Here is a 23,783-nt window from a genome sequence, read left to right as displayed (position 1 = left end):
GTCAACGTGCTGCTGAGCACGCTCAATTCCTGCGGCGGGAAGAGAGGAGGTGACTTGCGCGTTTGGCTAGTTTCCCAACGTCGGGGACGGAGGTGCGACAGTTAAAGATTAGCGTGATAGTGCTTCCTTTAAATACCGGGCACCGACTGATCAAAGCGTCCAATTCATTGCAGATCCTCGGCCAGTGCAGCTATCTGGTACGCGCTCCCGTCCCCAAACCTAACCCGAGATGGCAAACGCGTACCTGCAAGGAGTAGAGATCTCTGCATCACAGTTCCTGGATATTTTTCACCATTATGATAACGATGGTAACTTATTCCTTAAGATTGTGGATTATTCGTGGGGATGGCACTGAAGTAAAACGATTTTTGGGAAGTGTTGCGCCAAAGACCCTCATAGACCATTTGCGCTTTTTAGCGGGTTTTCGAAAATATGTAGTAGCCTATATTGAATGAAACAGTCGATTTAGCTGTCAAGACTGATATTTGTGTGACATTTTTTCTCTCAACTTTATCCATTGACAAATTGGATTGACAAATAATTGATTTAGAACCATTAACCACCATTTTATAGCGAAATATCAATATTTACAAAACTATAAATGACTGGAAAATATGATTATAATATTGTGATAGGTTTAGGCACTAAAAATATGATTCAGTCAAAGTATGATTCAGTCATACAGCTGTCATGAAACGGCAAATGATGGATTTGATCCTGTGCGTTATGTTCTTAAACTTAATGTAGGCTACTTTACGCATGTCTTTGATTGATTTGGTGCTTACTTCTTGCAGGTAATGGATATATTGAAGGGAAGGAGTTGCAGAGTTTTATAAAAGAACTTCAGCAAGCTCGAAAACAGGCAGGACTTGTAAGTAAACTGAATTATTTTGAACTTTAAAACTTGAATGTATCGGCACTCGGCCTGACAACTAATAGTCTTCTCAGACTGAACTGTTATCTAGTTTTTAAATGCATTAGGTATGACCCTCATTCGAAATACCTTCATCAGATAGGCCATACAGTAGGCAAGACATATAGACATTGTGAAACCAATGGTGGTGCCACAGTTGAAAGCTTTCAAGTTAATACATTGTGTGTGTGTGAATGTGTGAGAGAGAGCGAGAGAGATAGATTGGGGTAAGTGTGGTAGGGAGAAAGAGAACTCAGTGCACCAGACATTACAGGCACCAATCAGTTTTAACACTGACGCTGGTATTATGTGCACACCCTACAAGTTTTGTGTCTGTTTCAGCCGTGTGTCTGTTTCAGCCGTAATGTTGTCTTGTCAACATCCTCATCACTCATATTAGTGCTATTTGCTGTGTAATAATAATCAGTCATCTTTAATGTTTTTTTTACTAGAATAATCAAAAGGTTGGATTATAAAATACAGTACAGGGCATGTCATTGAGAACATTTAATTTACAGAAGAGACTAAATGCATATTTTAGATTTCTTGTTGGTTCAATGAACATAGGGTTTTCTCAAGAGATGGAAATGGTGCATTTCATATAATGCTTCAATGAGCTTCCATTTTAAAGTACTGTCATGATATTGTGAAACTGGTCGTTCTTAATTGACCCTTCGCTAAGCACCACCTCCCTTGGTTACTGTTGCAGCCACGGACAACATTTTCCCTGGAAGCACAATTCTCCCTTCCAACCACTGGCGAAATCCCCTCACAATGATCTCAAACTGTGTTTTTGGGGCGGCAGGGTAGCCAAGTGGTTAGAGCGTTGGACTAGTAACCAGTAGGTTGCAAGTTCAAACCCCTGAGCTGACAAGGTACTGTCTGTCGTTCTGCCCCTGAACAGGCAGTTAATCCACTGTTCCTAGGCCGTCATTGAAAATAAGAATTTGTTCTTAACTGACTTGCCTAGTTAAAATAAATGTGAGCAAGTATATTACTTGAAATCATACACTGACTACCCCTTGCTAATCAAGAAACTCTCTGGTATGTTGTAGTGGACTGCTATTACAATCGCTTCACTGAAACCTGGTAAACTTATGTCTATGGCTCAGTCAACGCGTGCTACTAATTTGAGAGCTAACTAGTGCTCTCAAATAATTTCCTGATGTCGACTGCAGATTGGAGTTGTATTAATAACATTAGCTAACATACATTTTGAGAAAACAAGTTATATTTAGTGGCAAGCTTGCTAGCATTAGCAACGTTCGGTGGTCAATGAACATGAAAAATAGCTATCCAGATGAACTAGCAAACAATGTAACTAATGTATAATTTTGGATTCTAAAAATACTCCATGAACAGGTTCTGGAACCCTCGTGCACTATTCCATTATTTAGCCATTTAAAACGTGTATTTCTTAAAGAAAACTCACGTTTTCTCACTGCCCTCACAGACTTTTATGTGTTTCAAACATGAGCTTCTCCGAGGTGAAGTACTCGAGACAGTTGCTATCCATTGGAGTGCTGTGATTAGTTGCCCAGAATTCTGGGGCGTGGCTTAGCGAAGGGTCAATTGACATTGATTAATACATTATGACTAGTTATGAAGTGTCAAGTACTTGTCTGATCTACCAATATTTCATATGTCTTTCCATGCCTGAACTACTTATGGAACAACCTCATATTCCTGTTGCATCAGATTGATGGGTTGATGAATGTATTTCCCACAATTCCATCTTGCTAAACTGTAAGCCCCGATGGGGGAAAGCAGTTTTGGGGTCCTGTGTGTAGCTGGTGTAGAGAGTCAGGTGCAGGACAGCAGAAATGAGTAATCAATGTACTTTACTCAAAATACAAAAATACAAGGCAAATATACGAGCCCACAATAACGGACCGATTTACAAAGAACAATCACTCACAAACAAACATGGGGAACAGAGGGTTAAATAATAAACAGGTAATTGGGTGAGTGAAACCAGATGTATAAGACTAAGTCAAAACAAATGGAAAATGAAAAGTGGATTGGCGGTGGCTAGAAGGCCAATGACGTCGACTGCCGAACGCTGCCCAAACAAGGAGAGGGACCGACTTCGGTGGAAGTCGTGACAGTACCCCCCCCCCCCCCCCCCCCCCCCCTCGACGCGGGGCTCCAGCAGCGCGCCGACACCGACCTCGGGGACGACACGGAGGACGAGGCGCAGGGCGATCCGGATGGAGACGGTGGAACTCCCGCAGCAACGAAGGGTCCAAAACGTCCTCCACCGGCACCCAGCATCTCTCCTCCGGACCGTACCCCTCCCACTCCACGAGGTACTGAAGGCCCGACGCCTCGAGTCCAGGATGGCTCGAACAGCATATGCCGGGGCACCCTCGATGTCCAGAGGGGGCGGAGGAACCTCCCGTACCTCAGACTCCTGGAGTGGACCAGCCACCACCGGCCTGAGGAGAGACACATGGAACAAGGGAATAATATAGTAATCTGGGGGGAATCTGTAACCTGTGGCACACCTCGTTCAGTCTCCTCAGGACCTTGAATGGCCCCACAAACCGCGGGCCCAGCTTCCGGCAAGGCAGGCGGAGGAGCAGGTTTCGGGTCGAGAGCCAGACCAGGTCCCCCGGTGCGAACACCGGGGCCTCGCTGTGGTGGCGGTCGGCGTTCGCCTTTAACCGCCTTTAACGGCCCGTTGTAGGTGCACATGGGCGGCGGCCCAGGTTTCCTCCGAGCGCTTAAACCATTCGTCCACCGCAGGAGCTTCGATCTGGCTCTGATGCCACGGTGCCAGAACCGGCTGATACCCCAGTACGCACTGGAAAAGAGAGAGGTTAGTAGAGGAGTGGCGGAGTGAGTTTTGGGCCATCTCTGCCCAGGGGATGACCTACCCACATGCTGGTTTACTCTCTCCACCTGCCCGTTACTTTCGGGGTGAGAGCCTGAGGTGAGGCTGACCAAGACCCCCAGACGTTCCATGAACGCTCTCCAGACCCTGGACGTTAACTGGGGACCCTGATCAGAAACTATGTTCTCAGGCACCCCATAGTGCCAGAAGACGTGTGTAAACAGGGCCTCCGCAGTTTGTAAGGCCGTAGGGAGACCGGGCAAAGGGAGGAAACGGCAGGACTTAGAAAACCGATCCACAATGATCAGGATCATGGTGGTGCTGCCCTGTGATGGAGGAAGATCCGTCAGGAAGTCCACCGACAGGTGCAACCACGACCGTTGTGGAACGGGTAGGGGTTGTAACTTCCCTCTGGGCAGGTGCCAGGGAGCCTTGCACTGGGCACACACCTAGCAGGAGGAAACATAAACCCTCACGTCCTTGGCCAAGGTGGACCACCAGTACTTCCCACTAAGGCAACGCACCGTCTGACCGATGCCAGGGTGACCAGACTAGGGTGACGTGTGAGCCCAATAGATCAACCGGTCGCGGACAGCAGACGGAACATACAGGTGTCCAGCTGGACACTGGTGGGGAGTGGGCTCTGTGCGTAACGCCCGCTCGATGTCCGCGGCCAGCTCCCACACCACCGGTGCCACCAGGCAAGAGGCTAGAAGTATGGGAGTGTGATCTGTGGACCGCGCCTCCGGGTCATACATCCGGGACAGTACGTCTGCCTTAGCGTTCTGGGAATCTGGTCTGTAGGATAGAGTGAAAACAAAACGTGTAAAAACCATGGCCCACCTCGCCTGGCGAGTGTTCAGTCACCTCGCAGCCCGGATATACTCCAGATTGCGGTGATCAGTCCAGATGAGAAAAGGGTGTTTAGCCCCCTCAAGCCAATGTCTCCACGCCTTCACAGCCTTGACAAAAGCCAACAGCTCCCAGGCCCCCACATCATAGTTTCGCTCCGCCGGGCTGAGCTTCTTTGAAAATAAAGCACAGGGGCGGAGCTTTGGTGGTGTGCCCGAGAGCTGAGAGAGCATGGCTCCTATCCCAGCCACGGATGCGTCCACCTCCACTATGAGAGCCTTCAGGTGACCAAAAGCCTACCTCCGGTAGTATTTGGCAAACCCTAGAAACCGCTGCACGTCCTTTACCGTAGTGGGAGTTGGCCAATTACGCACGGCTCCAATGCTGTCACTCTCCATCTCCACCCCTGAAGTGGAAATGCGGTACCCTAGGAAGGAGACCTGTTGGATGAACAGACATTTCTCAGCCTTGACGTACAGGTCATGCTCCAGCAGTCGACCAAACACCCTGCGCACCAGGGATACATGCTCGGCGCGTGTAGCGGAGTATATCAGAATGTCGTCGATATACACCACTACACCCTGCCCGTGCAGGTCCCGGGAAAATCTCGTCAACAAAGGCCTGAAAGACTGATGGAGCATTCATCAACCCTTACGGCATGACGAGGTACTCATAGTGCCCTGAGTTGGTACTAAATGCCGTCTTCCACTCGTCCCCTTCCGGATATGCACCAGGTTGTAAGTGCTCCTGCGATCCAATTTTGTGAAGAAGCGCGCCCTGTTCATTGACTCGATCACACTGGCGATGAGAGGCAGTGGGTAGCTATACGTCACTGTGATTGGATTCATCCCTCGATAGTCAATACATGGGCGCAGACCCCCATCCTTCTTCTTCACAAAAAATAAACTTGAGGAGGCAGTTGAAGTGGAGGGCCGAATGTATCCCTGCCCCAACCGCCGTCTCCTCCTGTGACAGAGGATGCACGTGACTCCTGGGAAGTGCTGCATCTACCAGGAGATTTATCGCACAATCCCCCCGTCGATGGGGTGGTAATTTAGTCGCCCTCTACTTACAGAAGGTGAGAGCCAAATCGGCATATTCTGAGGGGATGCGCACGGTGGAGACCTGGTCTTGACTTTCCACCGTAGTCGCACCGATGGAAACACCCACACACCTCCCTGAGCACTCTCGTGACCACCCCTTGAGAGCCCTCTGTTGCCACGAAATAGTGGGGTTATGACAGGCCAACCAGGGTAAGCCCAGCACACGGGAAACGCAGGAGAATCAATAAGGAAGAGATTGATTCTCTCCTTGTGACCCTCCTGTGTAACCATGTCTAGTAGAGCGGTGGCCTCCCTAATCAGCCCTGACCCTAATGGTCGACTATCTAGGGCGTGCACAGGGAAGGGCATATCCACAGGAACAAGGGGGATCCCTAAACTATGGGCAAATGAACGGTCAATAAAATTCCCAGCTACGCCTGAATCTATGAGCACCTTATACTGGGAATGCGTGGAAAATTCAGGAAATGAAATAAACACATACATGTGAGCAACAAGGGGCTCTGGGTGAGCCTGGTGCCAACTCACCTGGGGTGACACGAGAGTGCCCTGCCTGCTGCCTCGACTCCCTGACGAACCGCACCAGCACCGACCAGCAGTGTGCCCTCTGTGGCCACAGATGGTGCAGGGAATGGCCCCTCCTCCGATTGCCCTAAGTGCAGCACCTCCCAGCTCCATGGGCGTCAGAGCGGAGGTGCTGGGGTATGGAACTGACAGGCCCCGATCCGGACGTCCGCGGGTAGTCAGCAAGTTGTCCAGTCGGATGGACAGGTCCACCAGCTGGTCCAATGTGAGGGTGGTGTCTCGGCAGGCCAACTCCCGACGGACGTCCTCGCACAGATTGCACTGGTAGTGATTGATCAGGGCCCTGTCGTTCCATCCCACGCTGGCTCCCCAGCCTCAGGTGGAACAGTCGTGAACTCTGCGTAATGGTCCAACACCGCGTCTCCCTCACTCCATACCCACTCCAGGGCATTGCCTGAGAGGCAGGAGACGAGGGCGGACACGCTCTCACGTCCCAAAGGAGCCGGGTGGACGGTCGCCAGGTAGAGCTCCAGCTGTATTAGGAACCCATGGCATCCGGCAGCCATCCCATCATACTCACTCGGGAGCGCGAGCCGAATCCCGCTGGGACCACGTGAAGGAGAGGTGGACAGTGGGGTCGGCGGTAGTGGCGCTGGTGGAGGCGCTGGAAATCCTCCTCCTCTCTCCCAACGATCCATCGTCTGCAGCACGCGATCCATAGCGGTGCCCAGACGTTGCAACATGGTCGCATGTTGCTGAATGCGCTCCTCTATTGCAGAAATGAGTAATCAACGTACTTTACTCAAAATACAAATATACAAGGCAAAATATACAAGCCCACAATAACGGACCGATTTACAAAGAACAATCACTCACGAACAAACATGGGGAACAGAGGGTTAAATAATAAACAGGTAATTGGGTGAGTGAAACCAGGTGTGTAAGACTAAGACAAAACAAATGGAAAATGAAAAGTGGATCGGCGGTGGTTTATTTGTGTCTCTACTCAGCGTTTTGTGGTCTGAATTGGATTGAGTCACCCATTGCTCAGTGACAAACAGCACTGCAGTGCACTCTCCTGCTTTGCATTTTGGAAAGGTTAAACACGTATTTCCCATTCTGTATACAAGCAATTAGCCAAGCCTCTATAGAGCAAGTCAATTGGCACTCAACTCCTTTAAACAGGAGTAATAGCTCAACTTTTGCCAGACACTGAAAACACCTTTTAATTTACTCTATGGGGAGAGGGCACGTTGGGGAGTTGATTATGGAAAATTGCCGCATTTACCATCAAATGAAGTGCCCATTTACAACTGCCCAATCAATGCCCAGTGAGAAAACACCATTGAAGTGCAATTTGAAGTAGGATTGGAGTTATTAGCATATCTGACACCACCTTATCCAGAGAGATGCCAAAGATGGTTTCCACATTTAGCATGGGCATCATCACCAGACAGATCAATACAGAGATCAATGATTGGTTTTGACTGCATAGCGCATGCAGTGTGTAGATTGGTTCAGGGTCCTCTTACTTAGAAATTCCATTGAATTCAATCAAACATGCACTTTAACATTTGCAGAGTCACTTGGTGTTGGATAGTGGACATGATTTTGATTATGTCATACAGCTATAAAGATGGCTTCCAAAGATGGCCGTCATGCATCCACTCAGTGGACACACACATGGACTAGACGAAGAGCTCACTCATAGTACATCTTCCTTTCATACAACATAATCATTTTAACCCGAAAGACAAGGCCAATGTTAGAATATTGCCTACTTTCTACCAGTACACTTGTTCTCCAGTGAGAATGCAAGGTGATCTTCTTCGCTAGAGTTAACCTCTTGTGCCAGTTTCTCTGAAAGGAAAATTATGAAATGATTATGGTCATATATTTGGAACATATTTGGTCAGTGCTGGTGTGACACTGGGATTTACAGATATTTATTTATAGCATCTCAGGATATGGCTCACATTGTTCTTGAAGCAATGCATTGCTTTTATTGATTGTGTTTTGGAGATGAAATGCAAATGTAAAAATCTGAGTCCTACTGTGTTTATATTCCTATTATAGAAAGGCTCTATAAAACAGACATTAGTCATTACTAAGGTACCTTGATGTTCTCATAAAAACATAGAGTACTAACGCATCGATCACACCAACAGCGTCATTGCATTTTGGTACAGCAGAAGTGCATTCATTTCCAATGGAACGCTGCGTGAGCCTTGCTGCGTGAGCCTTGCAAACTGTATGCGTAGACGACTTGACAGAAATGGTAGCAGGGGGTGAATGTTGAACTTTTGTTGAACACATATCCAGATGGTGCTGCGTACCATTTTGCGCATTGAAGGTATAGGTGTGATCGAGGTGTAAGATACACTAATATTGATATTTTATCCTTGGATATCAAATGTAATCTAGTTTTTTTTCTCTATCTTTCAAATCATTTACTTTTACCATTGATACAATGGGAGTGAGTGATCATGGTAAAGGCCATGTCCATCTTTTACAGAAATGCTCAATTTGCAGCTTAAAACCTAATATATACCTTACACAAGTATGCAAACCAAGTATTACACAAGTATGCAACACAAGTATACACAAGTATACCTTACACAAGTATGCAACACAAGTATGCAACACAAGAACGCAATGCAATAAAGCCCACTTCAACAGGCCTACCTACTGCAAGGCCATGTAGCAGATAAGTGCTACCCTACAGTTTCACATTGTCACATGTAACACTTCCCAGTCCCAACATAGACAACCTCAAATGGCTGCCTTTAAAGGCCCAGTGTGTAGTCAAAAACGTGATTTACCTATGTTTTAGATATATTTCCACACTATGGGGTTGTAATAATACTGTGAAAATTGCTAAGAAGCTGTTTTTGTTTATTTTTTGGACAATTTTAATGGAAAACAATCACAGTAAGCTACTTGTTACCCATAAATGATTTGATATTGAGATAAAAATGACTGCATTTGACCTTGGAACTTATTGTAGCATTCTCTCGAGGCACTTCATATGCTTCTATGAAAGTACCTGACACTATCAGTGCCTCGTCAACTCTAATCAATTACACTGAACGTGTCAGTGGAGATCTCTACCCCTCCCCACCAGGCATTACATCAGTAGCTGGCTGGCTGTGCAGCCAGGTCAACTGTGATACAAGTCAGTATTCCACATCCATCAATGTCTGCGGACGTTGGGAGATGATGTGGAACCGGCCTCTAGGGGCAACAGTGAGAGCTGTTACCTTCAAGTAGGTTGAGGTTTTGCTAGGGCGTTGTGAACGGGAATGGCAGATGGGCGTAAGCATCTGATTTAAAAGGTTGCAAGTTTTAATCTAGCAATAGAATGTCATTTTTATATTTGTTTTAAACCTATCCCTAACCTTAACCCGTACCTTAACCATTCAGAGTTGATGCCTAACCTTAACCCGTACCTTAACCATTCAGAGTTGATGCCTAACCTTAACCCGTACCTTAACCATTCAGAGTTGATGCCTAACCTTAACCCGTACCTTAACCATTCAGAGTTGATGCCTAACCTTAACCCGTACCTTAACCATTCAGAGTTGATGCCTAACCTTAACCCGTACCTTAACCATTCAGAGTTGATGCCTAACCTTAACCCGTACCTTAACCATTCAGAGTTGATGCCTAACCTTAACCCGTACCTTAACCATTCAGAGTTGATGCCTAACCTTAACCCGTACCTTAACCATTCAGAGTTGATGCCTAACCTTAACCCGTACCTTAACCATTCAGAGTTGATGCCTAACCTTAACCCGTACCTTAACCATTCAGAGTTGATGCCTAACCTTAACCCGTACCTTAACCATTCAGAGTTGATGCCTAACCTTAACCCGTACCTTAACCATTCAGAGTTGATGCCTAACCTTAACCCGTACCTTAACCATTCAGAGTTGATGCCTAACCTTAACCCGTACCTTAACCATTCAGAGTTGATGCCTAACCTTAACCCGTACCTTAACCATTCAGAGTTGATGTCTAACCTTAACCCGTACCTTAACCATTCAGAGTTGATGCCTAACCTTAACCCGTACCTTAACCATTCAGAGTTGATGCCTAACCTTAACCCGTACCTTAACCATTCAGAGTTGATGCCTAACCTTAACCCGTACCTTAACCATTCAGAGTTGATGCCTAACCTTAACCCGTACCTTAACCATTCAGAGTTGATGCCTAACCTTAACCCGTACCTTAACCATTCAGAGTTGATGCCTAACCTTAACCCGTACCTTAACCATTCAGAGTTGATGCCTAACCTTAACCCGTACCTTAACCATTCAGAGTTGATGCCTAACCTTAACCCGTACCTTAACCATTCAGAGTTGATGCCTAACCTTAACCCGTACCTTAACCATTCAGAGTTGATGCCTAACCTTAACCCGTACCTTAACCATTCAGAGTTGATGCCTAACCTTAACCCGTACCTTAACCATTCAGAGTTGATGCCTAACCTTAACCCGTACCTTAACCATTCAGAGTTGATGCCTAACCTTAAGAATTTTGAATAAATGCCTGAACTTAACCCTAACCATAACAATTCAGAGTTAATGCCTAAACTTAACCTTAAACACTTTGAAACTTTACATTTGGAACAACTTCTAAATTTGCCATTTGAGAAACATGGATCAATGTCTAATTCTGACATGAGACTTTGAGGGCTGGTTGGGCACCTTCGTACATGCATAATCAATGCATCGCTTGGCCATCTGTATGTGTGCAGCGACATGGACTGACCAGTGTCAAGACTCTATTAGAATTGTGCTCTGATGGGTGAAGATTACAACACTCGCTCCTAATCTGCTTGTCATGTTAAATGGTGTTTGTGAGGACACAAGGTATACAAGGTCTTTCACGGCACCAGGTGCCTACTAAATAGCCTTTCTAGATAATTGAGCAGATTACTGAGTCCTCATGCTATCCATGCTTGTATTTCAAACAACTAAAATCTTCCCTGCATAAAACATAATTACTTGTTATAAGGATGTGTGTATCCCTATTTAGTTTCGATGTTAACAAATTATATGTTTATATGTTGAGATTTGTATGTAATTCTTCAAGGTAAAAGCTACTGCAATTAATTGACAATGTAATTTTCTCTCTCTCATAGGAGCTTACAGACCAAATGAAGGCTTTTGTACAGGAATATGAGAAAAATACAGATGCCAAAATTGGAATTGTTGAGGTAAGAGTCTACATAACCTCATGATGCAGTAGGTTAAGGCCCACCTAGAATTTGGGACTTTCAGGGACACCGGATCTTGAAACACTGCCAGGTTTAGAGGGGGTTTCTCCCTCTATGAAAGGTGTTCAAATATTATTTTTAAAGACAGTCAATTTAGCCGTGCAGGGTCAAGGGGATTCATATCTCTGCTATAGATGGATACTCTGAAGCTTTAGCTGACAGACAGGATCATTCAGCTGTACACAAATGCACCCACGCACCATCGCACACAAACACACACAATGATTACACAAAAATAGAGGTAATACGCATAATTTGAAAGTGGAAATAACATCTATTGTGTTTGGAATACGAGATTGCCGTTTAAATTAGATTCTTCAGCAGCATGATGGAAGAACAGGAGCCCTGTTAGAATTTTTTTTGTTGGCGTGGGGTGTTTCAATGCCCCCGGAATGGTTATGTTGCAGCTGTCTGATGGCTAGTCTAGTGGGAATAGTCTGAAAGTTTAGGCTGGGTCTCAAACCGGATTTACAATGCATTTCTCAGCAGCCAGCTGTGTGTTTTTGGGAGGCGGGTGCTGGTCAGATCGATAAGGGCTATAGCCGCAAAGTTGGGGATTAACCAGCTATAGTATCCCACAAGCACCAGGAAGGACTTGACCTGTGCCTTGGGGAACGGGCCAGTCACGAACCGCCTGGACCTTCCTCTCCTTGGGTTTGACGTTTCCATGTCCGATCAAATAACCCAGGTACTTCACCTCCTCGAACCCCAGCTTGCATTTCTTGGGATTCGATGTCAATCCGGCCTGCATGAGCACATCCAGTACCGCCTAGAAGCGCGTCAGGTGTTCTTCCCAACCTTGGCTGTGGGTGATGATGTCATCCAAATAGGCCGCTGCGTACTGTTGGTGGGGTCTGAGGACTCGGTCCATCAGGTGCTGGAACGTGGGCGGGGCTCCATGGAGACCAAACGGGAGGACCCGGTATTGGTATAAGCTGTCCGGTGTTGAGAATGCTGTCTTTTCCCAGGAGGAGGCTGCCAAGGGTACCTGCCAATATCCCTTGGTCAGGTCCAGGATGCTGATGTACTGGACCTTTCCCAACCGGTCGATGAACTCGTCCACCCTTGGAAAACACGGCGGGGTTCCGATCGATGAGCTCTCGGAGAGCTTGCTTCTGGGTCGGTCCGAGGTCCGCATTGCTCGAGACCACCACTGGTCCCTTCGACGTCCTGGGTTTTGACCACAACACGGCCAAGGCTGTCATCACGTGTCACCTCTTCAATAGGTTCACGTGGTAAATCTGTTGGTGTTTCCGTCTCCCTGGCTGCCCTACGCGGTAATTTATGGGTCCCAGCTTCTCTGTCACCTCGTATGGGCCGTGCCATGTTGCCAGGAACCTACTTTCTGCATTAGGGATTAAAACTAGCACCTTCTCACCCACATGGAACTCTCTGGGCTGGGTACCCCAATTGCAGACCTTGGCTTGGGCGCACTGGGCCTTCACCATATGTTCCCTTACCACTGGCCATATGCCTGTCTTCCGCTCCCTCATCGTCTCTACGTGTTCCACCACGCTGCGTAAGGGGGTCGGCTAGGCTTCCCACACCTCCATGGCGAGATCCAGTAGGCCACTTGGTCTCCTCTGTAGAGGAGGAGACCCAGTGGAGGCCTGGGGCACTTTCAAGTTCAGATCCTTCCACTGGAAATTGAAGAGGGGCAGCATGGGCTCCTCTTCCGGTTGTTCAGCAGGTGGGTACTGGTGGTTCACTGTGGGCCCAGCATGAGGTAACATAGTTTACTGCATGGCACAACTAATCTCCAGGGCCCGATGATGGCATTCACTCTTCTTGACCCGGACAATTCGATGCGAGGTGTTCCCGGGCGCCACACTCAAAACACCTCCTTTGGTCTTCATACACCTGGGGTTCTTAGCAACGGGTCGACTCTCCTCCAGCTGTCTCTCCGTGGGTCTGCAGTCCTTTAGCCCAGCTGACTGTCATATTGGGAGTACAGTGGTGGGGTCATCCTTCTGTCCCCTCTGACAGATTTGGCCTGCATCCCCTTCAGCAAGGCCGGTATTCTGATGCGTCTCCACAGCTCACAAGAGGTCCTCCAAGGTCTGGGTGCGTAGGCTCGCCGACCTCTTCATGTGAGGTAGCGCCATTAAGAAGCGGTCCATGACCACATTGTTGATAACAAGGAGGATGGCTATGTCGGTTAGGAGCCATGCCCTGGTGAAGGTCGCTCATCTGGGCTCGTGGGGGAAGCTTCGGCCACAAACCTCCCGTCGTGGACCAGTTGGGCCAGGCTGTATCCGTAGTGGCTGAGTACCTCCCTCTTGAGACAGTCATAGTTAGCCGTCTGTTCTGTGTTGAGTTCATAATATGCCTTTTGGGCGTCTCCGGACAGGAACGGAGCCAGCAGACTCGCCCCCTTCGCCTTGGGACAACCTTCCCGGAGTATTGTCCGTTCAAACGTGCAGAGGTAGGTCTTGATGTCGTCATCCTCCGTTGATAGTGGGTAAACGTCAACCCTGGTCTGACCACGTTCTTAGACTTGCCCTGTCCGGTAGCAACCCTCCCATGTGCTGCCCACCTGGCAGCTTTATGGGCCCAGTATGGCTGGTGAGCAATCAGCCCCTCTGTCTGTCACCTCAACGAGACTCCCCCTCGTGGCATGTCTGCGGTACGCCACAATGATGGCGTTCAATCAACATGAAAAACTGATTGGATTTGCAAAAAGTAATCAACATAAGGGAATTTTGTATTTTTTTCACCCAACTCAACCAAATGTAAATTGAAACTAGACGTTTAAATGACATCTGTGCCTAGTGGGTGGTGGCTAAACTGTCATTGGGTGCCATTGTTTGCCACTGATCAACTGTTAAAAATAAATGGGATGTTCAACCAATGTTACCATGTTTCAGGACAATACAGTATGATCTCTTATATATTTTCCCCTTTTCTCTGTGTCACAGCTAGTACAAATATTGCCCACAGAGGAGAACTTCTTGTTATTTTTCCGGCAACAGTTGAAGTCTTGTGCGGAATTTATGCAGGTATTTTTCTATTAACCAAGATTATCTATTTAAATGTTTTCAAGTGACTCATGACATAAACATAGTTTTTAACTGATTTAACTATTCTCTCCTCATTGATGATACAAACCCCTCTTTCACCCATTGTCTCATTCCAGGCTTGGCGATGTTATGATGCAGACCATAGTGGCTACATTGAAGCAGATGAGCTGAAGGTGAGCAATGCCTGCCGGTGTGTGTAGTGCCTCCTAATTTGTGTCTTGATGAACTGTCTCACTGTCCTCTCTATTTCATTATGGGGATAGAGGCTCACAAGGAGCCTCTGAGGTCAATGCTCATCTGGACTGTAACTTGGAATCACTTTGTATTGTAAATCATTTTGGTAATTTAGCGTTTTGTAGGAATCCCGGGGGGAGTTTTGTTTTTCTTAACCCGTATACCAAAGTTTCACTCATGTACAGTACCAGTCAAAGGTTTGTACACACCTATTCATTCAAGGGTTATTCTTTAGTTGTACTATTGTCTGCATTGTAGAATAATAGTGAAGACATCAAAACTATGAAATAACACATATGGAATCATGTAGTAACCAAAAAAGTGTTACAAAAAATCTAAATATATTTTGTTAACATTGTGTTAACATTTATCTGATGACATGAAAATAGAGCTCTTTGGCCACTCACGCCAGTGGTGGGTTTGGCGTCACAAAAAATATGAATTTGCACAAAAAATCCCCATACCTACTGTAAAATATGCAGGTGGATCTTTGATGTTATTGGGCTATTTAGCTTCCACTGGTCCTGGGGCCCTTTTTAAGGTCAATGTCATCATGAACTTTACCCAGTACCAAGACATTTTAGCCCAAAACCTGGTTGCCTCTGCCAGGAGGCTGAAACTTGGCCACAAGTGGATCTTCCAGCAAGACAATAACCCCAAGCACACATCAAAATCCACAAAGATATGGTTAGTTGACCACAAAAATCTACATTTTGCAATGGCCATCACAGTCTCCGGACTTGAACCCCATTCAAAACCTTTGGTTTGAATTGAAGAGGTCCATACGGACAAATGAAGGATACCATGGATCTGTATGAAGAAAGGGTCTAAGATGCTTTCCAATGTGTTCTCCAATCCATAAAACATTTTTGAAAAAGGCTCAGTACCATTATCCTCGCAAGGTGAGGTATTGAAAACAGGGGTGCCAATCATTTTGACCCCTATCTTCTTGTGAAAAAAAGTATTACTCGTTAAACAAAATCTCTCTCTGAGCAACTATGTTAGTATAAAATAATTACATTTTTCAGTTTATGTTGAGTGTACAATATACAGTGCATTGCAAATGTATTCATCCCCCTGGGTGTTTTTCTTATTTTGTTGCATTACAACCTGTAATTTAAATAGATTTTTATTTGGATTTCATGTAATGGACATACACAAAATAGTCCAATTTGGTGAAGTAAAATGAAAAAAAGAACTTGTTTCAAAAAAATACATATTTTTTTTTATGGAAAAGTGGTGCGTGCATATATATTCACCCCCTTTGTTATGAAGCCCCTAAATAAGATCTGGTGCAACTAATTACCTTCAGAAGTCACATAATTAGTTAAATAAAGTCTGCCTGTGTGCAATCTAAGCGTCACATGATCTGTCATATGATCTCAGTACACCTGTTCTGAAAGGCCCCAGAGTCTGCAACACCACCAAGCAAGGGGCACAACCAAGCAAGCGGCACCATGACGACCAAGGAGCTCTCCAAACAGGTCAGGGATAAAGTTGCGGAGAAGTACAGATCAGGGTTGGGTTATAAAAAAATATCTGTAACTTTGAACATCTGACGGAGCACCATTAAATCCATTATTAAAAAATGGAAAGAATATGGCACCACAGCAAACTTGCCAAGAGAGGGCCGCCCACCAAAACTCACAGACCAGGCAAGGAGGGCATTAATCAGAGAGGCAACAAAGAGACCAAAGATAAACCTGAAGGAGCTGCAAAGCTCCACAGTGGAGACTGGAGTATCTGTCCATAGGACCACTTTAAGCCATGCACTCCACAGAGCTGGGCTTTACGGAAGAGTGGCCAGAAAAAAAGCCATTGCTTAAAGAAAAAAATAAGCAAACACGTTTGGTGTTCACCAAATGGAGACTCCCCAAAAATATAGAAGAAGGTAGATGATCTGGTCAGATGAGTCAAAAATGTAGCTTTTTGGCCATCAAGGAAAACGCTATGTCTGGCGCAAACCCAACACCTCTCATCACCAGCAGCATCATGCTGTGGGGATGTTTTTCATCAGCAGGGACTAGGAAACTGGTCAGAATTGAAGGAATGATGGATGGTGCTAAATACAGGGAAATCCTTGAGGGAAACCTGTTTCAGTCTTCCAGAGATTTGAGACTGAGACTGGGAGGTTGACCTTCCAGCACAACAATGACCCTACGCATACTGCTAAAGCAACACTCAAGTGGTTTAAGGGGAAACATTTAAATGTCTTGGAATGGCCTAGTCAAAGCCCAGACCTCAATCCAATTGAGAATCTGTGGTATGACTTAAAGATTGCTGTACACCAGTGGAACCCATTCAACTTGAAGGAGCTGGAGCAGTTTTGCCTTGAAGAATGGGCAAAAATCCCAGTGGCTAGATGTGCCATGCTTATAGAGACATACCCCAAGAGACTTGCAGCTGACATTGCTGAAAAGGTGTCTCTAAAAAGTATTGAATTTGGGGGTGAATAGTTATGCACGCTCAAGTTCTGTTTTCTCTTATTCCTTGTTTGTTTCACAAAAATATGTTGCATCTTCAAAGTGGTAGGCATGTTGTGTAAATCGGATGATACAAACCCCTAAAAAATATATATATTTTAATTTCAGGTTGTAAGTCAACAAAATAGGAAGAATGCCAAAGGGGGGTTACAGCCTGAATTCAAAATTGATTACATAATGTTGTTTTCCTCACCCATCTACACACAACACCCCATAATGACAAAGTGATAATGTTTAGACATTTTTGCAAATTTATTGAAAATGAAATACAGAAATATCTCATTTACATAAGTATTCACACCCCAAGTCAATACTTTGTAGAAGCACCTTTGGCGGTGATGACAGTTTTGAGTCATCTTGGGTATGTCTGTATCAGCTTTGCACATCTGGATTTTGAGATTTTCTCCCATTCTTCCTTGCAGATTTTCTCAAGCTCTGTTAAATTAGATGGCTAACAGCAATCTTCAAGTCTTTCCACAGATTTTCAATGAGATTAAATGAGTCTTTCATGTGGCTTTTAGCAAACTCCCAAGCGTGTGGTCATGTGTATTTTTCTCACGAATGCCTTCAGTCTGGCCACTCTACCATAAAGCCCAGATTGGTGAAGTGCTGCAGAGACGGTTGTCCTTCTGGCAGGTTCTCCCACCTCAGCCAAAGAACTCTGTAGTTCTGTCACGGCCATTGATTTCTTGGTCATCTCCCTGACTAAGGTACTTCTTGTCCGGTTGGTCAGTTTGGTCAGACTCTAGGCAGAGTCTGGGTAGGTCCATATTTTTTCAGTTTCCCAATGATGGAGACCACTGTGCTCTTGGAAACTTTCAACACTTTAGAAATGTTTGTTTTTTTACCCTTCCCCAGGTATATGCCTCATCACAATTATAGCTCAGAGATCTACGGACAGTTCCTTGGACTTCATGGTATAGTTTTTGCTCTGACGTGCTCTGTCAACTGTGGGACCTTATATAGACAGGTGTGGTTCTTTCTAAATCATGTCCAAACCATTGAATTGGCCACGGGTGTACTCCAATCAAGTTGTAGCGACATCTCAAGGACGATCAAAGGAAATTGGAAGCACCTGAGCTCAATTTGGAGTGTCATAGCAAAGGGTTGTTAATACTTATGTCAATTAGTTGTTTGTGTATTTCATTTTCAATAAATTTGCTAAACTTTCTAAAAAACATGTTTTCACTTTGTCGTAATGGGGTATTGTGTTTAGAAGGGTGAGAACTTTTCTCAATTGAATCCATTTTGAATTCAGGCTGTAACACAACACAATGTGGAATAAGTCAAGGGGTAGGAATACTTTATGAAGACACCGTAGCTCAGTATTTGCATTATTTATTTTATACAGTCTTTGTTTGCTCATCTTTATCAAGGGTGCCAATATTTCTGGACCTGACTGTACCTCCCAGACAGCATTACATTTCAAATGTTTCTGCTATAGCAGGCGTTGTTGTCAAACTGATCTTTCTGCCTTTGCTTCATTTCCAGAACTTTTTGAAAGATCTGCTTCAGAAGGCTAAGAAACCATATGACGAAAAGAAGTTAGACGAGTATACACATACCACAGTAAGAATATAGTTTATACTTGTGCAGCTAGCCTCCGCAACAACATTGAGAACACTGTAGCTAAATGGCTATAACAAATAGCTCCGTACAGTATAGTCCTTCATTTTCTGTTTTGTAGAGATATTTAATTTGTTTGTTTATTTTTATCTTCCAGCTCAAAATATTCGACTCAAACCACGATGGGAAGTTGTGTTTGGCAGAAATGGCGAGGTCTGCTTATGAAGTTTTCTCCTGTGTGATATGAATGATATATCTGTCTCCACATCGTGCTGTATATTACCTGAACACAATTCTTCCAATGTGTGTGTGTTTTTTTTTAACAGGCTGCTACCGGACGAGGAGAACTTTCTACTCAAGTTTCAGGTTGGTGGTTATTCCCAGAGTAAATCCAAGAGGGAATCGGAAAATCAGATTGACCTTGACTCCATTGTCTCCTCTCCCTCTATTTTCCTCCCCCTCTCGCTCGTCTTTCTGTCACAGAATGTGAAGATGGTGAGGAGAGAGTTCAACAAGATCTTTGAGTTATACGATCAGGTACATTCCAATAATACATTGTCATTATGCACCCTCTCAAAAAAATAAGAATCACTTGCTGTTATGGCTTTTTGAATGATTCAATGCATCTCAAGACACAGTATGAACAAGGACAGAAAGTGCTTCAGACAGTGCTAGTCTAGGCAATTGCTGCTCTCTAGGGATGCACTCCCTCAATCTTTCTCTCTTATCCTCTTTATCTATTTCTCCTTCTCTTTCTTTCTCTCGTTCTTTCCCTGTCTATCTACCCATTTATCTTCCTATTGCCCTTATTTGTATGCACAATGGATACAGTACATGCCCCCCCCTGTCCCCATCACTCTTCCTCTCTTGCTCTCTCTCTTCCCCATCCCCATTTCCCCCACCCTCTCCCTCTTTCCTCTCTCTCTCCCCCTATAATGTATGACTGTCCCTGGAGTAGGTCGGCAGGTCGGCCCATTCTCTCTCGTGGCAGCGCCTACGATTCATATTGACTCGCAGGTTCATGTTGCGTAGGCAGGTAGGAAGGCGGGCAGGCAGGCAGGCAGACAGGCAGGGAGGCTGACCGGCAAACAGACAGGGAGGCGGGCAGACAAACAGACAAGGTGGGCAGGGGGGAGTTCTGGGCCTTGCTGTTATGTGACATCCAGACAGGTAATTGGGGCAGCAAATGACAACCCATTATTTAGTTTGCCTGTAGAGCATTACAGGACAATTAATCTGAGTGGCTGGCTGATCATGCTTTTACATTTGTTTTAGTCTTCAACCATACAGTAGAACCTGGTTTAAAGATTGAGAATTTTAAAGTGCCATGTTGGCGCTAACTGTTCCACATGGTTACTGATGATGGCGCTCTTGTTGCCAACACAGAGGATTGATTGCTTGACTCTGTGGTACAGTATTTCTATTGCTCTGAATGGAGTTGGACACACAGAGAAGTCCCCTAAAGTGGATAGGGATATCCTTGTAAAGGTATCAGCGATGTGGTTATAATATTGCTTTCAGTGCACACAAGCCAGTAAGTACACAGAGGACCAAAAACAAACAGTTCAAATTCATGAATAGAAAATATGAGAAAATATCAGAAGGGCCCACGAACAGGCTGTTCAAATATACACATCTGTTCATTAAGCCTATTGTTTTGTTTGTTTACTGAGATTAGGCTTGTGAGATGCAACGTGGCATCATGTTGTCACTGCATACCAAACCAAACCCAAAGGCGGGCTAAATGGTGTTTCTTGTGTCTCTCTCTCTGTCCCTTTCTCTCTCTCTCTCTCCGTCCCTCTCTCTGTCTCTCTCTCTCAGGATGAGAATGGCTATATGGATGAGAATGAGCTGGATGCCCTCCTCAAAGATTTGTGTGAGAAGAACAAGAAGGTGTGTTTCCATTCTGTTTAATTGATGGAGAAGAGCGGAGACTAAGGGCAAGATTCAATCAGTTCCGCCTTAACCCGCGATAATCGAGAAGAACTGCATAGCAGTCTCATTGTTTTTATGTAGGTGATGTCTGAGGTGTAACTGCGCTGGAGCTGTCAAATCAGCAAGCGGCTCCCGGCGTTATACTTATCGGACATTGCCATTGGATGCGCCAAGTCAAATTAGTAATAAACCCACACCGCTGAAACACCAGCTATGCGGGTGTCAGCTTTCGCTGGTTAACACTGGATCTGATTGAATCTAGGCCTGAACAGTCCAAAGAAATATTTTTGTTTTTCATCTTGAGACTTCAAATATCACAGAGGGCCTCGTTTGTTGCCTGTGGTGATATGATTGGCCTGAGGACAATCACAATACCTCTTCAAACAAACTCATAAGAGCATGCTTAGAACTGGACAGATATCCAATCTCTCTGTCTCTGTCTCTCTCTCTCTCTCTCTGTGTCTCTCTCTGACTATTTCTCTCTCTTTCACACTCTCTCTCGCAGCTGACTTAAAAAAAATAATCTGGATGTCAATATATCAAAGCCATATGTGACCTGCATGTGCAAATATTTTGTGTAATCTTTATGAGCTAAGCTTTGGGCCAGCGACCATCTCAAAGCCGTGGGGGATTTTGAAATGGAAAAAGTAGGGTCAATGTCAAATCTGTAAAAGTCAAGGGGAAAAAATGACAAGTTGGATATCTTCATCTGTTTCTTGTCTCCGACAGGTGCTGGAAGTCAACAAAATCCCCACATATAAGACCGCCATTATGGCGCTATCAGACGGGGGCAAGCTGTACAGGACAGAGCTAGCACTGGTGCTCTGTGCTGAGGACATTTCAGCCCCTGCCCCCTTATAAAACACTCCTCTTTCCACCTAACCACACCCACTCCATCCCCTTCTAACCCGCCTCCCTTCCCCTCACTCATAAATTGTGTAAAGATACTGTCGCTTGAAACTCTAAGGATGTAGGGTGTATTTTTGTTTCTGTTTTTGCTTTTCTTTCAATAAATCTGTCAATTTGCCAGTGACAGTGTGTGCATAGCTAGGGCACATTATCAGAGACATAGGGTGTCACATACTTTTCAAATCTTTTGTTTCTATACTCTTTGTAAATGTACAGATTTTTGTAACAATGAGATTGATACCACCATTGAAAATCCCTGTACTTTGTCCTCTCTATACTACATACTCCAGGACTGTAGCCTCTCATTGGCTGAAAGAGAGGGTGTGTCCCCTACTGACCAATGACAACAATGTTTACCGTTATTGTTAATTAATATCTCTACACCAAGTAGTCAAACTAGTAGTAACAATAACTTATACTATTAGAATTATATCCCTCCATTAGCCTAAGCAATATGTTACTAAAATGTTTCTGTAATGTTGTGCATGGAAACTAAATATAATAAATAGCGGAAGAACAGTTCTGTGATGTGAGACAATTTTAAGCTATATATCGTTTTGCAGTGCATGTTAGTTACTGAAGGCTAGCCTTGTGTGGAGGTACTACTGAATGGACAAGCACATATCTCGGAGTTGTGTAGCCTAACCCCCGTGACCCCTGACCTGCCCTGTGTATAACGATGGTGCCAGTCTCTGATGTGCTACATGGACCTTTTTTTGCACTGTTAACAATGCCATGCCCCACCATGCTGGGCACCAGAAACACTGTGTAAGATGTAATAAAAACTCAATTCAACAACTACCTTACACCCCAACTGTGTGCATCGCTGTGTTGCTACTTGACTGACAAAAAGGGAATTGACAATGTCAAGAATTATATGGATGACACAAAATAATTAATTTCACAATAACAAATAAAAAACGTAATATATACACTGAGTGTACAAAATGTTAACACCTGCTCCTTCCATGACAGACTGTCCAGGTGAAAGCTATGATCCCTTATTGATGTCACTTGTTAAATCCACTTCAATCGGTGTAGATGAAGGGAGGAGACGGGTTAAATAAGGATTTTTAATCCTTGAGACATGGATTGTGTATGTGTGCCATTCAGAGGGAGAATGGGCAAGACAAAAGATTTAAGTGCCTTTGAACAGAGTATGTTAGTAGGTGCCAGGCATGCCAGTTTGTGTCAATAACTGCAACGCTGCTGGATTTTTCTCACTCAAGTTTAATGTGTGTATCAAGAATGGTTCTCCACCCAAAGGACATCCAGCCAACTTTACACAACTGTGGGAAGCATTGGAGTCAACATGGGCCAGCATCCCTTGTAGAGTTCATGCCCCGATGAATTGAGGCTGTTCTGAGGGTTAAAGAGATTGGTACAAGTTGCAACTTAATATTAGGAAGGTGTTCCTAATGTTTGGCATACTCAGTGTGTGTATATATATATAAGCTATATACAGGTATCGTCAGATCTGGTGGACAGGAGAACAGAATTAACATAGGTATTTGAAAACTATTCTGAACAGCACAATTAAGCTGTGCCTTAAACGAAGTCAGAGACTCTACAGCCCTGATATTGACTGGAAGTTCCAGTCGAGGAGCCGCAAAACTGAAAGACCCTGTCACCCATAAATGTTTGTCTGCAGTGGGGATGCTGAACGGAGACTTACCTGGAGGAGCGAAGGGTGTATGTGAAGTAGGATGGTAGAATGAGGTCAGACAGGCACTTGGCTCCAGAGTTGTGGATAGCTTGGTAGGTGTGAACCAGGATTTTAAAGTCAATGTGTGAGCATATTGGGAGCCAGTGGAGGTTGAACAGCACTGGAGGGATGTGCTTACAGGGGGAGGTGAGGACACTTCAGGTGGAACTTCCTTAACCTGTGTGCCAATCTGTTTCTGCTTTGGCCAACTCGTTGCAACAATGCAGCGTCGCTGAATGCAGAAACAGTCTGGTCCCAGGACAGGAGCTTTCTGTAGAGACAGGAGCACTTGAAGGTCAAAAGCTAACCGCTGCTTTATGACAGACAGGGGGAAGCCTTAACCTTAGAAATCCCTGCATTGAGTGGAGGCATTGCTCAGTGCTCTGTCCCCCTCGCACTATGCGGTGAGAGTTTAGACAGCAGGATGATTTTATCTCCTAATTGGGCAGCTGCTGGCATCTCT

At 45.1% G+C, this 23,783-nt stretch overlaps 1 protein-coding gene across 1 annotated transcript; it reads left to right on the top strand.

Annotated features, from left to right (window-relative positions):
* On the top strand, positions 1-22,429 carry LOC109901898 (calbindin). Its single transcript, XM_020497913.2, has 11 exons — positions 1-308; positions 795-871; positions 11,334-11,408; positions 14,387-14,467; positions 14,605-14,661; positions 18,697-18,774; positions 18,929-18,984; positions 19,098-19,137; positions 19,255-19,308; positions 20,593-20,664; positions 21,436-22,429. Exons 1-11 carry the CDS (start codon positions 230-232, stop codon positions 21,565-21,567), a joined length of 801 nt encoding a protein of 266 aa, XP_020353502.2. The 5' UTR covers positions 1-229; the 3' UTR covers positions 21,568-22,429.
* The last annotated feature ends 1,354 nt before the right edge of the window (positions 22,430-23,783 follow it).

The sequence above is a fragment of the Oncorhynchus kisutch genome, linkage group LG2, assembly GCF_002021735.2.
Source record: "Oncorhynchus kisutch isolate 150728-3 linkage group LG2, Okis_V2, whole genome shotgun sequence".
NCBI lineage: Eukaryota > Metazoa > Chordata > Actinopteri > Salmoniformes > Salmonidae > Oncorhynchus > Oncorhynchus kisutch.
The sequence above is the reverse complement of the archived record's forward strand: the minus strand, read 5'-3'. Positions and strand labels throughout refer to the sequence as shown.